This window comes from Schistocerca americana, chromosome 7 (genome assembly GCF_021461395.2).
Source record: "Schistocerca americana isolate TAMUIC-IGC-003095 chromosome 7, iqSchAmer2.1, whole genome shotgun sequence".
NCBI lineage: Eukaryota > Metazoa > Arthropoda > Insecta > Orthoptera > Acrididae > Schistocerca > Schistocerca americana.
This window is the reverse complement of record NC_060125.1, coordinates 177,323,070-177,339,674: the sequence shown is the minus strand read 5'-3', so window position 1 is coordinate 177,339,674 and position 16,605 is coordinate 177,323,070. Positions and strand designations below refer to the sequence as shown.

Here is a 16,605-nt window from a genome sequence, read left to right as displayed (position 1 = left end):
CCGCAATGTCGCCAAACATGGATGCTACCATCATGATGCTGTAAACATAACCTGGATTCATCCGAAAAAAAAAGACGTTTTGCCATTCGTGCACCCAGGTTCATCGTTGAGCACACCATCGCAGGCGCTGCTGTCTGTGATGCAGTGTCAGGGGTAACCGCAGCCATGGTCTCCGAGCTGATAGTCCATGCTGCTGCAAACGTCATCGAACTGTTCGTGCAGATGGTTGTTGCCTTGCAAACGTCCCCATCTGTTGACTCAAGGATCGAGACGTGGCTGCACGATCCATTACAGCCATGTGGATAATACGGCTGCCGTCTCTACTGCTAGTGATATGAGGCCGTTGGGATCCAGCACAGCATTCCGTATTACCCTCCTGAACCCACCGATTCCATATTCTGCTAACAGTCATTGGATCTCGACCAACGCGAGCAGCAATGTCGCGATACGATAAACTGCAATCACGATTATCTACAATCCGGCCTTTATCAAAGTCAGAAACGTGATGGTACGCATTTCTCCTCCTTACATGCAGCATCACAACAGTGTTTCACCAGGCAGTGCCAGTCAACTGCTGTTTGTGTATGAGAAATCGGTTGAAAACTTAACTCATGTGAGCACGTTGTAGGTGTCGCCACCGGTGCCAACCTTGTGTGAATGCTCTGAAAAACTGATCATTTGCATATCACAGCATTTTCTTCCTGTCGGTTAAATTTCGCATCTGTAGCACGTCATCTTTGTGGTGTAGCAATTTTAATGGCCATTAGTGTATGACTTTTCAGGACTTTGGGAGTTGTCTGTGTTTCATTACAGACCTCATTTTAATTTTCTCTGTGGATAAATGTCTAGAGGGTTAAGTCTAATGAGTATGCATGCTATTTTGTGTTTCTCAAGTGACCAATTCAATAATTTCCAAATGTTCTCTTCAGAAGGTCTCAGTGTCATTTTCTCTGCTGGTATTGTGGTTATGTACATCATTGTTCCTTCTGAACTGCAATGGGTTATTTAGAACAAACTTCACAAGGGAATAAGAAATACTGTGAAGCAGTAGTCAAAATGTCTAATTCCATAAACGGGTGTCTACAAAATGATTGTTGGTGAGCATCATACTTTACTCTTACTGAACATTTTTGAGACTATTTTTTTAAGGGCAATTTGCTCCAGAAGATTATTCCACATGACATTATAGAATGAAAATATGTCAACTTACTGACTTGTCTCCCCCAGAGATTTGTGATGTTTCTAAGGGCAACTGTGGCTGAAATTAGTTGTTTTAGGAGTTGTGTAACATGCTTTGTCAAGTTTAAATTCTCATCTATTTGGAAAGTTAAAAAGTTTGAAGTTTCCATCGTACTTATTTTTATCTCACTGTGTGTTATACTTATCATTGGTGTAACACCCCTAGGTGTGCAGGAGTGAATATGTTACATGTTTTTGAAATTGAGAGTGAAACCATTTGCAGAAAACGTCAATGGTACTTTTAAGAAGATTGTTTACCATTTCTGCTGTTACTGTATGTGTGCTCGGATTGATTGCAATACTAGTATCATCTGCAAAAAGAACCGATTCTGCTCACTGAATATTAGACGGAAGATTGTTTACATATATGAGGAACTATAGTGGACCTAAGATTGAATTGTGACGAACCCGTTATGTGATTTCTCCCCGTTATGTGATTTCTTCCCAGTCTAAATAATTTTGCTGATTACTTTGGCACATTAAATACAACTTTCTAAATTCCTTTGGTTAGATGTGATATTATTCATTGGTTAGCTATGTCATCAATTCCATAAAACCTCAGTTTATATAGAAGAATATTGTGATTTGCACAGTCTAATGTTTTTGATAGGTCACAGAAAATACTAACTTGGTGTAAATGCATTATTTTTTCTTGAATGTAGCTTTAGAATTTTTCTACCGTAGGCTGTGCTTCTATGTCAAGCACACTGCGGAAAGTATATGATCCAGACTGCCTTCTCCCAGCAGTGAAAGGTTGTAGAGCCTGTGTAGTGGTTTGCACAGTTGTATCATTGTTTCCAGTTGGTCTTGTGATTGCATCAAAAGGAAAGGTAGCTTTCTATGTCAGTGAAATCACTCCAAGTTACCACATTTATTCTGTGGCACAGATGAGATGATGATAATCCTACTCAGACTGATGAAACTGTCCAGGATCGGTTTAATGAGTATCACAATGAAAGTGTTATTTAGTGTAGGTATTTGCTTGTTTCATGGATGATATTTGTGTAAATGCTCTACGCTACGTCAGTAGGTTAACACATATCATACATTTTCTCTCTGAGAATATCACCACATGCAGACTATTTGTATGACTGGATATTTGGTATTAATCTGGAACAAAATTTAATGAATGTAACCCAGCCACATAGTAATATTATTTATTCAAAAAATAACCAATGGAGTATAAAGAGTAATCATGCAGAAATGATGTCAGTTTGTTTTCAAAATTACTTTCATTGTCTGCCAGCACTTTTAATTCACAGGAAAGGTGATCAAATATTTTTATAGGTGCATATTTTGTTCCTTTCTGTGAAAGAGTAAGGCTGATTCCATAGAGGAAAGTCATCCTTGTTTCCAGTGTTATAATTATGACTGCTACTATCATTTTGAAATTGTTAATTATGACTGCTACTATCATTTTGAAATTGTGACTTTTTTCGCAACAAACTTCATAATAAGTAAATGATTTGTGTGGGTGTTTGAATGCTTATTTAACAGTTGCCTACAAGTCGGTTCACAGCTAGTGCCTGAGGTGCAACGGTTTGTGTGGAGTGGCCTTCAATCACGTTGCCACATTTCTTTGCAAATGTCATTAAAAAACTGGATAGCCAAAGGCAAAAGCATATCACAAGATGGATGACTGTGTAAAAAATACGAAAACTAAATCTGAATTAATTTTGAATAGCAAAAATGCGATTACAAAAAGTTCTTTTAAATTTTATCCCTCCTCATATTACTAAATACTACTCCCTCAGCAGACAACTTCCAGTTATTCAATTATTTATTCTGGTTCCAATATACTGTATCAGTTCATAAATTGGCCATTTGTGTTCTTATCAAAGTAGGCACACTGTTAGCAATAATTGTCTTTATTCATCTCCATTGATGCATAAGATGAACAAACATCAGTCAAGATGATTAATCTTGAAAACTAAAATTGATTAAAGATTTAAATTCATATGTTAATTAAATATTTTAGTATCAGTTGTCATTTGAGCTCACCCCTGGCATCATAATTGAAATCATTGATGGAGCAACAGCAACATTGACTGTACACCACTTGTCATGAGGGACTGTGGCCACCATCTGATCAATTGCGTCATTGAGAATATCCATACCAGTGGCCTTAGTCACTTGTGTTGATCCGAGGTACTGTGCTCTGAGTACCTTTTTGGGTTCCTCCATTGGAGTTGGAAAGGACTGTGCTGTGAAAACAGAAACCACAGAAGTGTTCAGTGTTATAGCTAACATTTTACTGTATTAATTTCAAACCTATTTGGTACATTCTTTATATTATCAGACAAATATCAGCACAAAGAAGAAAGTTAAATTTTCATTTTAAGAAAAACCTTTGGCACTTGCAAGATGAGTAACTAAAATTTTGTGGCTAAATTACCAGAATGAACAGGTTTGGATTTACCAAATAACTGGACAGAAGAACAGATGGTTTTGTTGGAAATGCAGTTACAAAAGGTGAAGGCACAAACTTGGATTGTAAAGGATGGGGAAGGATACCTACCATGTTCTTTCCAGAGCAATTGTTCTCACATTCTCCTTAAATGATTTAAGGAAACCATGGAAAACCTAAATATGGAAGGCCAGACAGGCATTTGAACACATAAAAACATATAAATAAAACAATTTTCCAACATAAAGCTGAAGAAATTTTGAGACAAAAAGTAAGGAAGTATAACAGCTAATTAATTATTGTCTACTCCTCAAGTTACCATAACAACCTAAAAAAACTTCTTTTTGTTACATTTAGAAATACTGAGCTTAGTCACATATGACTTGTATCAATTCTGCATTTGTCATTTCATTATTTAAATTGGTTAAAATCCACAGTTCCATACATCCCATCACACACATCATTGTGTTCTGAAAGCAGAGTCTCTGTTAGCCACTAAATCTGTTGGCTGTGCTTGTTTTCCAATACTTTGATAGGTCAAATAATATCAAGAAGTACAAAGACTTACATACATAACTAAAAAATCTTTGGATAGCATAGTGTGTGTGTCACAAAAAAACAAGCAACTGAAAATCAGCTTTATGATTTGTAGCGAAGAACTGAAAAATTAATTTGCTTACATATCAGGTGTAGTAGCTGTATGAAATATGCTGCAGTCAGAAAAAATCAGGTAGGAAAGCTGGAGGTGCTTGCATCAGTGTAGAAACTGAAGAACTTTACACACTTTGACTTAGGAGTATGTAAATTTCATATAAATTTGAGTCCACATATTTACTGGAAATGTTATTGAAGAGTACAGCCAAAATAATTCAAGTCATGTAATAAGAAATAAGAAAGAAATCAGCTCCATTCTCAGTGAGATAGCAGGTGTCAAATATGAACATATACAGTAAGCAGGAGAAAAATGTGACTTTTACACATAAAAATGATAAAAGATATGAAAATAAATTAAGACCTGATCAGTTTTGATTTTAAGTGGGTACGTTTTCATAATCCGTATTTAGAAATTATTTTCTGAAATATGTTATATTTCTTTATGAAAGAAGCATGTGTATAGCATAAGCAACTAAATGTGGGTGGATTAAGAAAACAAGAAAATACCAATGAGCAACATATATAATAAGAAGCAGGTGACTGGTGGAGAATGCTGAGTCCTGTGTCAAAATAATTATTACCAAGAATTCCAACCTACTGACAACAGTATTGCACAAATATTGATTATTATCATTCTCAAATTTTCAGTGCTAATTTTCTCATCCAAACTCCACTTAAGTTTGTAACAACTTTCTCTGGGCTACGCATCTCAATCATAATGGAAAGTCACTTCAAAGTAACATATAATACAGTAAATATGTGGCCTATCTCCAGAACAGCAAACAGAGAAATGAATAACTAAATGTGTACATACTGACTAATGCTTGACCACTCCTGTGATGGAATCGCCTGTGTTCTGTTGGCAGATTTGTGGGACGAGCTGCTAGACCAGATCGTCCTCCTCCTCCAGTACCACCTGTCAAACAAAAGTTTGTTCAAAGTCTTCTGTCTTGTCCCCATACAATGTATTGTTAAGTGAACTTTGCAAAAGTATGCCTATGGCGACTGCTCAAAATATGAGCTGTGCAGAATCCAGCAAAACAATTTATTTTATTGGCCAATATTCTTCTAGCAAATTATGTTTTGTATCATGTTTTCATAATTTAAATACTTTTTACATCCTCTTGTGCTAAAATTATAAAGTGCTGTTTACAGTCACTGCACCAGTACTGAGGTGCTCTCCTCTTAACATTTGTGATTTATGCTGGATAGATAGATATTTGTGATGCCAAGTTCATTGTTTGCTCCAATCAGAACCACAGTTATCCAAATAATAGAGTCAAAGAAATACTTTATCATGAAAGCTTATTACAATTTGTTGTTACATACATCCAATATCTACAAGGAGAGGAGACAAGAGCACTGGGTTGCAGTGTAAAAATGCCTGTCCCATGGCTGTCAAACTATGCACAGTTTCCATTTTAAGTGCTACTGCTGCTGCATGTCTTTGGTATGTACCATAAGCATAATCACCAAATTACATCTGACCAAATGATTGACTTGGCACTAAAATACAGCTTTCTGCGGACCTACTGTAAATCTTCATACAACTCTAACTCTCTCTCTCTCTCTCTCTCTCTCTCTCTCTCTCTCTCTCAGTCATTTTGAAAATTTTAAAGTGAGAAATACTCTCTCTCTCTCGCTCTCTCTTTGTTGATAATACAAACAATGTCTCAAGCTCTTTATTAAAAATGTGTACTCCTCCCACCTTATAACTTCAACTGCTTACAAAAGCCAACAGATGCTCTGATGTTTGAATTGTAAAATAATCCTCCAGTTCCATCATGTAAGAATAAGAATGATAGATACAATTTAAAAAGGCTTGATTAACAAGTAGTTACATCTAGAATACTCAATAAAGGTGAACAAAATGCTGCCAATGTCAGACAGTTCTGAGTGGGGGGACAGGAAAGTAAAAAGTTGAGTTGAATTGCTGTCAAGGTGGTAAACTTCCATCCTGTTTATTTCTCATTCATGCTTGTCATTATTTTAATAACTACACACATAAGTTTTACAAACTGCATTTATATAAACATAGCATGGGAACCGTATGAACTTGAAAGACTGTAACACATCCACTTGATGACTCTCAGGAGAAAGGCATGATGTATAACTAAGTAACATACTCTTAAACTGACGTGGAGGTGTGATTTATAGCAAATCCACAATCTGTTTACTTAATAATGGCCTGATCTTCATCTTTCAATATGTTTCATGTCTTAACCAAAAAACGCTGCTTTGTGCCCAAGGCCAATAAGTCCTAGTAATGCAACATCAGTCAGTTGTGAGATAGGTGGTTTGAACTATGATAGCTAAAAGCCATTTTTATAAATATATATCACCTGGCAGACACAGGAAAAGTGGTGATTATCAGTCCCTCATTTACAGGTTGTACACCAGGTAGCTAGATCAAATCTTGAAACTGTTCAAAATGCAAATAGGCACTACTAAAAGACACTTACACAAAGCTTTCAGCCATAGCTTTCATCAGCAAAAGAGAAACATATGCCATTTATACACACAAGCAAGTGCACCACACACACATCTATGATTACCTATCATCATGCCCTGAAATGAGGGACATCCTACCCGAACACCTTCCCACCCCTCCTAAAGTGGTCTCAACCTCCTAAAGATCCGAGTCCATCCCTATGCCACTCCCAATCCCAACCCTCTGCCACAAGTATTATATCCCTGTGGAAAACCCAGGTGCAAGACCTGCCCAATCCACCCACACAGCACTTCCTATTCCATTCCTGTCACAGGTTTTTCCTACCCAACCAGGGGCTGGGCCACCTGTGAAAGTAGCCATGTTATTCACCAGCTCTGCTGCAATCATTTACACTAGTATGACTACCAAACAGCTGTCCACCAGGATGAACGACCACTGCCAAACTGTGGCCAAGAGCCAAAGTAGACCACCCTGAGGCACAATATGCAGCTGAATGTAATGTGCTTAAGCATCACTACTTGAGCCATATCCTCCCCTTCACCACTAGCTTTTCTGAACTGCACAAAATGGAGTTATCCTTATAACCTAAGGTAACACACTGTCCCCATACCCTCCATCCTGCCCTCTGCCAATGCACTCACCTACTTTCCCTGCTCCTGTCCTTTTTCACTCCTTTTTTGCCCACCTCCCTCCCCCACAACCTCATGAAACCACACATGTGGGAATTCTAGTGCATGCACAATCCACCAGACAGTGTTCCTCTCTCCCCCCACCTTTGCACTACTATTCCTTCCTCTCCCCCATCCCTTCCAGATTGCTACTTTCATCCCATGTGATAATTGCATTTTGGACCGAGCGGCCAGAGTTGGTTGTTATGTGTCCATGAGATGTGCTTGTTTGTGTGTATCAATGGTGTGTGTTTTAATATTATGAAAATGAAAGTTGCTACTCACCATATAGTGAAGATTCTGAGTTGCAGATAAGCGCAACAAAAAGACTGTCACAAATAAATCTTTCGCCCAGTAAGGCCTTCATCAACACTAGATGACACACACACACACACCCACACGCACACGCATGCGTGCATGTGCACACGCAAACACACACGACAGGCGACCTAAACCACACTGCGAGCAGTAGCACCATCGCATGATGGGAGTGATGGCTGGGTGGGGGTAAGGAGGAACGTGGGGTGGAGAGAGGGAGGGGGAGGGGATAGTGTGGTAGAGGTGGCGGACAGTGAAGTGCTGCAGGTTAGACGGAGAGGTAGAGGGGGGAGGGGGGGGGGGAATAGTGGAAAAGGAGAGTTGCAAAAAGACTGGGTGTGATGGTGGAATGACGGCTGTGTAGTGCTGGAATGGGAACAGGACTCACCATGACCAACTATATCCTCACCTACAATTACTTCTCCTTTGAAAGCATTACCTACAAATAAATCCAGGGTATGTCTCTGGGAACCTGCACAGCACCATCCTATGCCAACCTATTCATGGGCCATCTAGAGGAATCCTTCCTAAAAAACCAGAATCTTAAACCCCTCACCTGGTTCAGATTCACTGATGACATCTTTGCTATCTGGATGAGGTGAGTGCACCGTATCCACATTCCTCCAGAACCTCAACAACTTCTCCCCCATTTGCTTCACCTGGTCCAACTCAACCCAACAAGCCACCTTCCTAGGTATTGATCTCCACCTCAAAGATGGCTACATCAGTACCTCCGTCCATATCAGACCTACTAACCACCAGCATTACCTCCACTTCGACAGCTGCCACCCATTCCACACCAAGAAGTCTCTTCCATACAGCGCAGACACCTGCGGTCGTCGCATCTGCAGTGACGAGTGGTTGCTCTTGAAATATACCGAGGGTCCCACTGAAGCCTTCACAGACTATAATTATCCTCCCAACCTTGTACAAAAACAAATCTCCCATGCCTTGTCTCTCCAATCTATCACTATCTCCCAAAGTCGTACGGTCTGGGCACAGAGGAGCATTCCCCTCGTAACTTGTAACTCAGTACCACCCAGGACTGGAGCAACTGAATTACATTCTCCGCCAAGGTTCCAACTACCTCTTATCGTGCCCTGAAATGAGAAATGTCCTGCCCACTACCCCCCACCCCCAGTGGTATTCCACTGTCCACCGAATTTATACAATACAATCGTCCATCCTTACACAACCCTTGCTCCCATCACCTTACCTCATGGCTCATACTCCTGTAATAGACCTAGATGCAAGACCTGTCCCATACATCCTCCCACCACCATCACCTACTCCAGTCCTGTCACGAACGTCAACTATCCCATCAAAGGCAGTGCTACCTGTGAAACCAGTCATATGATGTACGAGCTAAGCTGCAACCACTGTGCTGCATTCTACGTGGGCATAACAGCCAACAAGCTGTCTGTCCACATGAATGGCCACTGCTAAACTGTGGCCAAGAAGCGAGTGGGCCATCCTGTTGCTGAGCATGCTGTCAAACATGACAGCTTTCATTACAATGACTGTTTCACAGCCTGTGCCATATGGATCCTTCCCACCAGCATCAGTTTTTCTGAATTGTGCAGGTGGGAACTCTCCCCATAATTCTTGTAACCCTCCTGGCCTCAACCTTCGGCAGTCACTGTGCTCACCCATCCAGCCCCTTCCCTGTTCCCATGCCAGCACTACACAGCCATCATTCCACCATCACACCCAGTCATTTTACTTTTTCTCCTTTTCTGCTACTTCCCTTGCCCCCTTCCCCACCTCTCCCCTGCCCTCCATCTAACATGCAGCACTTCACTGTCTACCCCCCCCCCCCCCCACCATACTATCCCTCACCCTCCCCACCCCAGCCTCCTCCTTACCCCTACCCAGTCGCCACTCACGTCATGCTCTGGTGGTGCTGCCCACAGTGTGGTTTCAGTTGGCTGAGACTGCAGTCGTGTGAGTGAGTTGCGAGTTGCATATGCATGAGAGAGAGAGAGAGAGAGAGAGTGAGAGAGAGTGTGTGTGTGTGTGTGTGTGTGTGTGTGTGTGTGTGTGTGTGTGTGTGTGGTCTAATGTTGACGCCGGCCTTACTGGCCAAAAGTTTTATTTGTGACAGTATTTTTGATGTGCCTATCTGCGACTCAGCATCTCCACTACATGGTGAGTAGCAACTTTCCTTTTCATAATATTGTTACATTCCATCCTGGATTTTCCATTATTTAATGGTAAGTGTTTCTCTTTTTCTGATGAAGCCTTTGGCCTAAAGCTTCGTGTAAGTGTCTTTTAATTGTGCCTGTTTGCAACTTAGCATATCTTCTTTACGGTAAGTAGAAATCTATCTTTTCCTATATTGTTGGTATTCCTAAGTGGAGTTTCCATTATTTGTTTTAAGGAATTAGGTCACATAAGGCTGTCAATGATGAACCATTCATCCAATGAGGATGCTAAACTTAACGCTCTTCCTGTTGCTCTTGCAGGGAAACAGAGTTTCATCTTGTTCTGTTCTTTAATTTTCATCAATATCCACAGAAACTTAGACACACATGCACATTTTCAGGCAACAAATGCCGGAAGTCATCAAGCTGTGCAGATTGTCCTGGAAAGTACATTGTTAAGTTGTACAGTACTGTCCTACAGCTATCCCAAAGTCAAATGAACACAGACTTTAATCAAGTATTATAAATAAATCAAGGAATTTGGTAATCACTAAATTTAAATAGGTGTGTTACTCACTAATATCAATAGGTTTAGCCAGATTCTGCTGTAGACTTCGCTCAATCATTATCTTCTTGCAGATGTCTCTAAGAGTATTGGCAATCGTCCTGGCAGGAATATCACAACGGAACACATGGCACATGTGTTTTCTTGTTGTACGATCACGAGCCACATAAGCAAAGTCTCTGTAAGAAATTACCACAATAAATTATTGTTTACAATGTAGACAGTTAAATGCAAAACAAAAATTAAACTAGTGGTAAAATAACTAAATATACACAGTTAATTCAAAATACAGAAACAAAAATGTTGAACACTGTGCCTTTCATCACTCCTACACACACACACACACACACACACACACACACACACACACACACACACACACTCTGATTTAAATTCCTCTGCTCTTGTCTGCAGCTCGCGGTTGCGTTCTCGCTTCCCCCGAGCACGGGGTCCCGGGTTCGATTCCGGGCAGGGTCAGGGATTTTCACCTGCCTCGAGATGACTGGGTGTTTGTGTTGTCCTCGTCATTTCATCATCATTCATGAAGGTGGCGAGATTGGGCTGAGAAAAGGTTGGGAATTCGTACGGGCACTGATAACTGCACAGCTGCACAAACCAAACATCATCATCATCATCATCCTCTGCTCTTGTTTTCAGTTACCCAGAAAGGATAAAGTACAACTAGAGTACGTAATTATGACAGTGACTTAATTTGGATAGAGACCTGATAAATACATTGAGAGGATAAAGTAGTGAATTATGAGCAGATGAAGAAAATAGCTTTCTATAGGAAGGCCTCAAATTATTTAGGAGGACACAGTGAAAAAAGAATAGTAGTATGAGAAATGTAACAAACCAAGAACTTTAGATGATATAATTATGTAGGAAAATTCTGGTGGAATGTAATGTATCCTAGTCCATCCCTATACCACTCCCACTCTTGACCCTTGCCACTTGTGTCACATCCCTCTGGAAGGCCTCAATGCAAGACCTACCCAGCATACACGCCCATCAGTTACTACTCCAGCCTGTCACTGGTTTATCCTACGCCAACACACACTGTACCACCTGTGGAAGAAGCCATGTCATATACCATTTCTGCTGCAATCAGTGCATAGCTTTTTACGTCATTATGACAACTAACCAGCTGTCCACCTGAATGAATGGCTACTGTTGAGCTGTAGCCATGGACAAAACAGACGATCTGATGTCACAACATGCAGCTGAGCATAACTTGCTTGATGTCAGTGGCTGCTTTATGACCCATACTATCTAAATCCTTCCCTCCACAACCAGCTTTTCTGATTTACACAGACGGGAGTTATCCTTGAAACACTTCCTTCGCTCCTCAAAACATCCTGGCCTCAATCTCAGTTAACTGATTGTCCCCACACCCTCTGCCTGACAACTTCCCTTCCTCTATCCATCATCCAATCCCAGGTCATGTGTCCATAGCATCCAGAATCAGACTAGACTGGTAAAGACTCGAGAACCAATAGAAACAAGCTGACTGGCGAAGGGCATCACAGTGAGCTACCTGAAGACAACAGCAAAAGGAAGACAAACAAAAGAGACGGAACAGACCCGTTGAGTAAACCAAGATCAAAAGCCTACAGCGTTGCGAATTCAGAACTAAGATAATGATATGTAGCAAGGTCGGCACAGTGGCACAGATAAATCATGACTGATTGTAGAACTGCTGCACTACAGGCTTTAAAGGGCAGTTGTTGGCACTGACGTGCTGGAAAGGTGAGCGTGTTCTCATGGGGGCGCTTAAAGCTATACTTAAAGAAGTATACAAGATAGACAGTGCAATGTCTCTTATGCTTCCATTACATATCTCATTTAGGGATCTTGATAATAAATTAAGACAGTGGCATGTGTGTACAGAAATCAATCGTTTTTCTCTCTCTCTAATTGTAACTGGAAAGGGAAAGGAAGTGGGTAATATTTTTACAAAGTTCCCACTGCCACACACTGAGCAGTGATGTGTGGAGTATATAAGTAGATGCACAGTTTGCTGGAATGTCAATCAGATGATGATGATGTTGGTAGTGGTGAATGTGGCATTTCAAATTGCACATTTAAGTCCACTATAGAAAATTACTAACCTAATGTACTTCAAATTACAATTTAAGCCCACCATAAAAAATTATTGAGCAAATGTTTTAGGTGCTTTTTAGTGCCACCACTGTCATGTCAATTTTTGAGTAAGAATCCAATAAAAAAATAACAGTGTCTATGCCTTTCTAGGCAGTGTGGGTGGTACAGCTTTCTGCTGATAAGAGCTGTTTAAATTTTTTACTTCAGCACTCAAGGCAGATTACATGACAAGTGAAATTCGGTCATTCTCTACTCTCTGAGGTCAGATAAAGCTATCTCTCAGTGTACACTTTTGCAAATACAATCCATTTCACTGGTCATTGTAAATCACAAGTTTTTTTTTTTTTTTTTTCTTTCCAAAATAAGATATCCATTTGGCTAGATCCAAGTATTCATTCTAACAGTTTTTCCTGCAGGTCTCTAACAACAATGCAATATTATTACTCCAGAGAGAACAGCTACATATATAAAAACAATATGAGGGATAGAGGGAACACTCGTTAGCATCCTGAACCAATTTTAGAAGAAACTCAATTCAGTTTCAGCAACTGTACATACAGCCTACAGCAAGGAAAGAACCGTTACAGAATTCAGGTTTTATGAACATAATTTTGATATTAGAGAATGGCATGTTATAATAGAGGATGTAGCCTACACAATGATACGCAAATAAATTTTATATTTTTAAAGAAATTATTAGTTTGATTTTCTGATACATGGAGAAAGACATATTTGTTTCTTGTATTCCCAGAATTATGAAGAGAGAAATATCAAAGTCGTGGGATAATCTGTGCCGCTGAATTGGAAACAACTAGAGGAATGCTTGCAGCCACTGGAATTAAAATAAACAGTTGAATCCTAACATTAAATTTTGTACAAAAAGGGTCCTATTCATTTTTTCTCTAGGATTAATAGACTGCGTGAAGGGACCTTGAGAATACTAAAAATCTTTTATGACAAGCATGTGCTGTAGTGTATGTAGTTTTTGTAGGTTAATTTTAGGTAGTTTCCTCACTTAATAGCCCACAAATGTTTTGTACCAAATTATTCATCTCAACTACATCTACACCACTATGATACATTGTAGACAATGACAGTGTTTGAATAATATAGAATAATAAATTACAATGTACATTAAAAGTGTTCTATCTCAGAAATGATTAGGAATAGAGAATGTGTCCATATGAATTTTTTTGTTCAGAATCACTAATACCATCAACCCCTCAAAGAGACATACCAGTGCTGAAAAACATGAAAAACATGAACAGTTACTTACACTCTGTTTTTAAGCAGACATGAGACATTGCAAAAAGAGCACTAGCATCAACATATTTACGTGGTTATTGCTACTCTGTTTTATGTATTGGTAATAATAAACTGAAATAAAAATGTGTAAAACTTTGCAGGCACACTAATTACACAGCTGAAAAGTGACTCAAGTTATAAGCTATAAGACAGATATATAATGGATTTCGTTAAAGCTGTGAATGTTGTTTTTTAAAAAAAAAGAATGCAGTAAAATTTCATGCTTATTTTCTGTTCTGATTACACTTAGCAGTCAGGTAGTTATCAGTACTGAAACTGTTAGCACATTTCTGATCCCTGCTCAAAGGTCTGACCTGAATATCAAAGCTCCAGTCCCTCCTGTGTTTATTGAACTCATTCATGTAAGGATTGCTAATAATATTACAATGTATGTAAAGAAACAAATGCATTTCGAGGACAAACAGGGAGCATTCTTCTTTCATAGTGATACATGACAGGGAATAAGACATTGCATGGGTCAGGAAATGACACTACGGGGCTGAAAGCATGAAGTTGAATACCGTATTTACTCGAATCTAAGCCGCACTCGAATCTAAACCGCACCTGGAAAATGAGACTCGAAATGAAGGAAAAAAAATTTTCCCAAATCTAAGCCGCATCTGAAATTTGAGACTCGAAATTCAAGGGGACAGAAAAGTTTTAGGCCGCACCTCCAAATCAAAACAAAGTTGGTCCATTGTAATATGAGACACAATTTAGGTCGAATGAATGACGATACAGCTACAGTAGATTGGTTCGAGTCGTAAGCTTACCAGTTAAGCTTTATCAGGTAGCCATTGCTATGAGTCAGGTGCTCCGTCCGTATTTATACGGGTACCCTTCCTTTTTCGCATACTTCGTCTGGTTTGAATTGATTGCTTATTTTTCTTTGATCTGATAAGTGCCGTCCTCTTTGTTATAGGTGTTTAAGTCACTCTAAGCTGAAAATGCGTTACTGTACTGTGTCATGCATTGATTGTCGCATTCTGATAATGAGTGTTTACGATCTGCCGCCGCTCGCGGCATGGCTTGCTTTTGTGCACGCTACCGCCACTTACAGTTAAAAAAAAGAGAGAGAGGAATCATCTCATCAGCGAAAAAATGGCAATAGACTGCTATTTGTTGTTACTTACACTGCTGCTTTCTTTGATAATGATCAACAAGAACCAAATAATAGACAGCGTATGATAGAAGATGTTCTGAACGAAAGTTTACTGAAAATTTTTCTCCGTTTGAAAATATTTGCAGACGCCTCTTTAGTACATTACATTCTGCACTGAAATTAGAGTCATCTTAGATTTAAAAATCTAGTCAATTGCCGTGCTTCATTTCTGACTGTATCACTATTAGGCATAAGAATAATACGAATATAAACATGACATGATATGTATATTCTTCCGCGTTTGCTGTTGTCTCACTCTAGTTTCGTAGTTTATTAGGCAGACAGGATGTAAATGAGTTAGCAGCAAACACGAAAGAATACATGGAAACATGTTTATATTTGTATTATTCTTATGGTGAAGAGAATAATGCATGCGATTCACAATACATAAAAGTTCCTATAAGGAACCATCTCTTCTCACAGGTAGGAAAAAATTCAGAACGTAGAGTTGGCCATATTGACAAACATCCCAAACAGTCTTGCCAGTCGGATTTTCGTAGTACATTGAAATGCTGCTACATTCGAAGATGGACAATACGGAATTTGTATTTACTTCGTTGGATAATGTATGAAAATGCAGCGGTCGAAACTCGTCTTCCACCTTTTTTTTTTATTAATTTACTGACGCAGAGGGTTTGCCGCCAGTATTTATCTTTGTGCCTGCAAAGCATGCCTGTGTAACGCTACATATATTCGACGGCAGAAGTTAGTTGTGGCAGCATCTACCAACATTTTTCAGAACTTCTGCTTACTTTGCACTCTATTCTAAGCTGCAGGCGGTTTTTTGGATTACAAAAACTGGAAAAAAAGTGTGGCTTGGATTCAAGTAAATACGGTACATGCTGCTGGTCAGTAATGAAATTTAATAATGTGAACACATGATACAATGAAAGTATAGAGAGTCCAAAATGGAGCAAAGGAAGAGGCAGAAAGAAATAGTCTGCCAACAGAAGAAAGGTTAATGAAACACATGTAATTGACAGCAATCCACAAAGTATCAAGACAGATGAAAACAGAGTAATAGGTGAGAAGACATATCTGAAATTATAAGCAAAAACTATATAACTGCATTTTGAAATAGAAAAAACAGCAGATAACTTGTGGGAAAAAAGCACAAATTATAATGCTCATTTCATAAAAATAAGGCAGGCTTATACACTATTACAATAACTGAAGTTCAAAGAAGGAGACAACAAAAATAAGAAAAGGTGAATATTCACCTGTACCTGGTTATTGTGTGGCACACAGAAACATGTAATAGCAGACAGCGGCACATAGAAACATGTAACAGCAACACCTTTCACTAGCTTCTGAGCTACCACTTTTTTTTCTAGACACCATCTTTCACACAACTACATAAATAAACAAATGTAACTTCTGAGCATTAGCATGGAGAGTACATGTGGTTAAACTAGGAGAAGAAGGAAAAACTGAAAAAAATAGTAGCTTGAAATCAGAAAAGCCTCTGTGCTGTTATAGTCCAATTTACGAATGAAGGCAGTTCATGCTAGTCAAGGCTGGGTGGGGTTTGCATTGTTCTGCTTTCAAGTGACAGTTACAGTACATGCACACATGTGCTTTGCACTTG

General features: G+C 39.3%; 1 protein-coding gene across 1 annotated transcript in view; it reads right to left on the bottom strand.

Moving 5' to 3' along the window:
* LOC124622054 (protein Fe65 homolog) overlaps window positions 1-16,605 on the bottom strand; it is a 267,315-nt gene that overhangs the window by 24,598 nt on the left and 226,112 nt on the right. The window contains exons 9-11 of the mRNA XM_047147618.1: window positions 10,460-10,626; window positions 5,115-5,216; window positions 3,241-3,443 (exon numbers count right to left, since the gene is read on the bottom strand). Coding sequence (XP_047003574.1) covers window positions 3,241-3,443; window positions 5,115-5,216; window positions 10,460-10,626 — 472 coding nt within the window. The remainder of the gene's footprint in view (window positions 1-3,240; window positions 3,444-5,114; window positions 5,217-10,459; window positions 10,627-16,605) is intronic.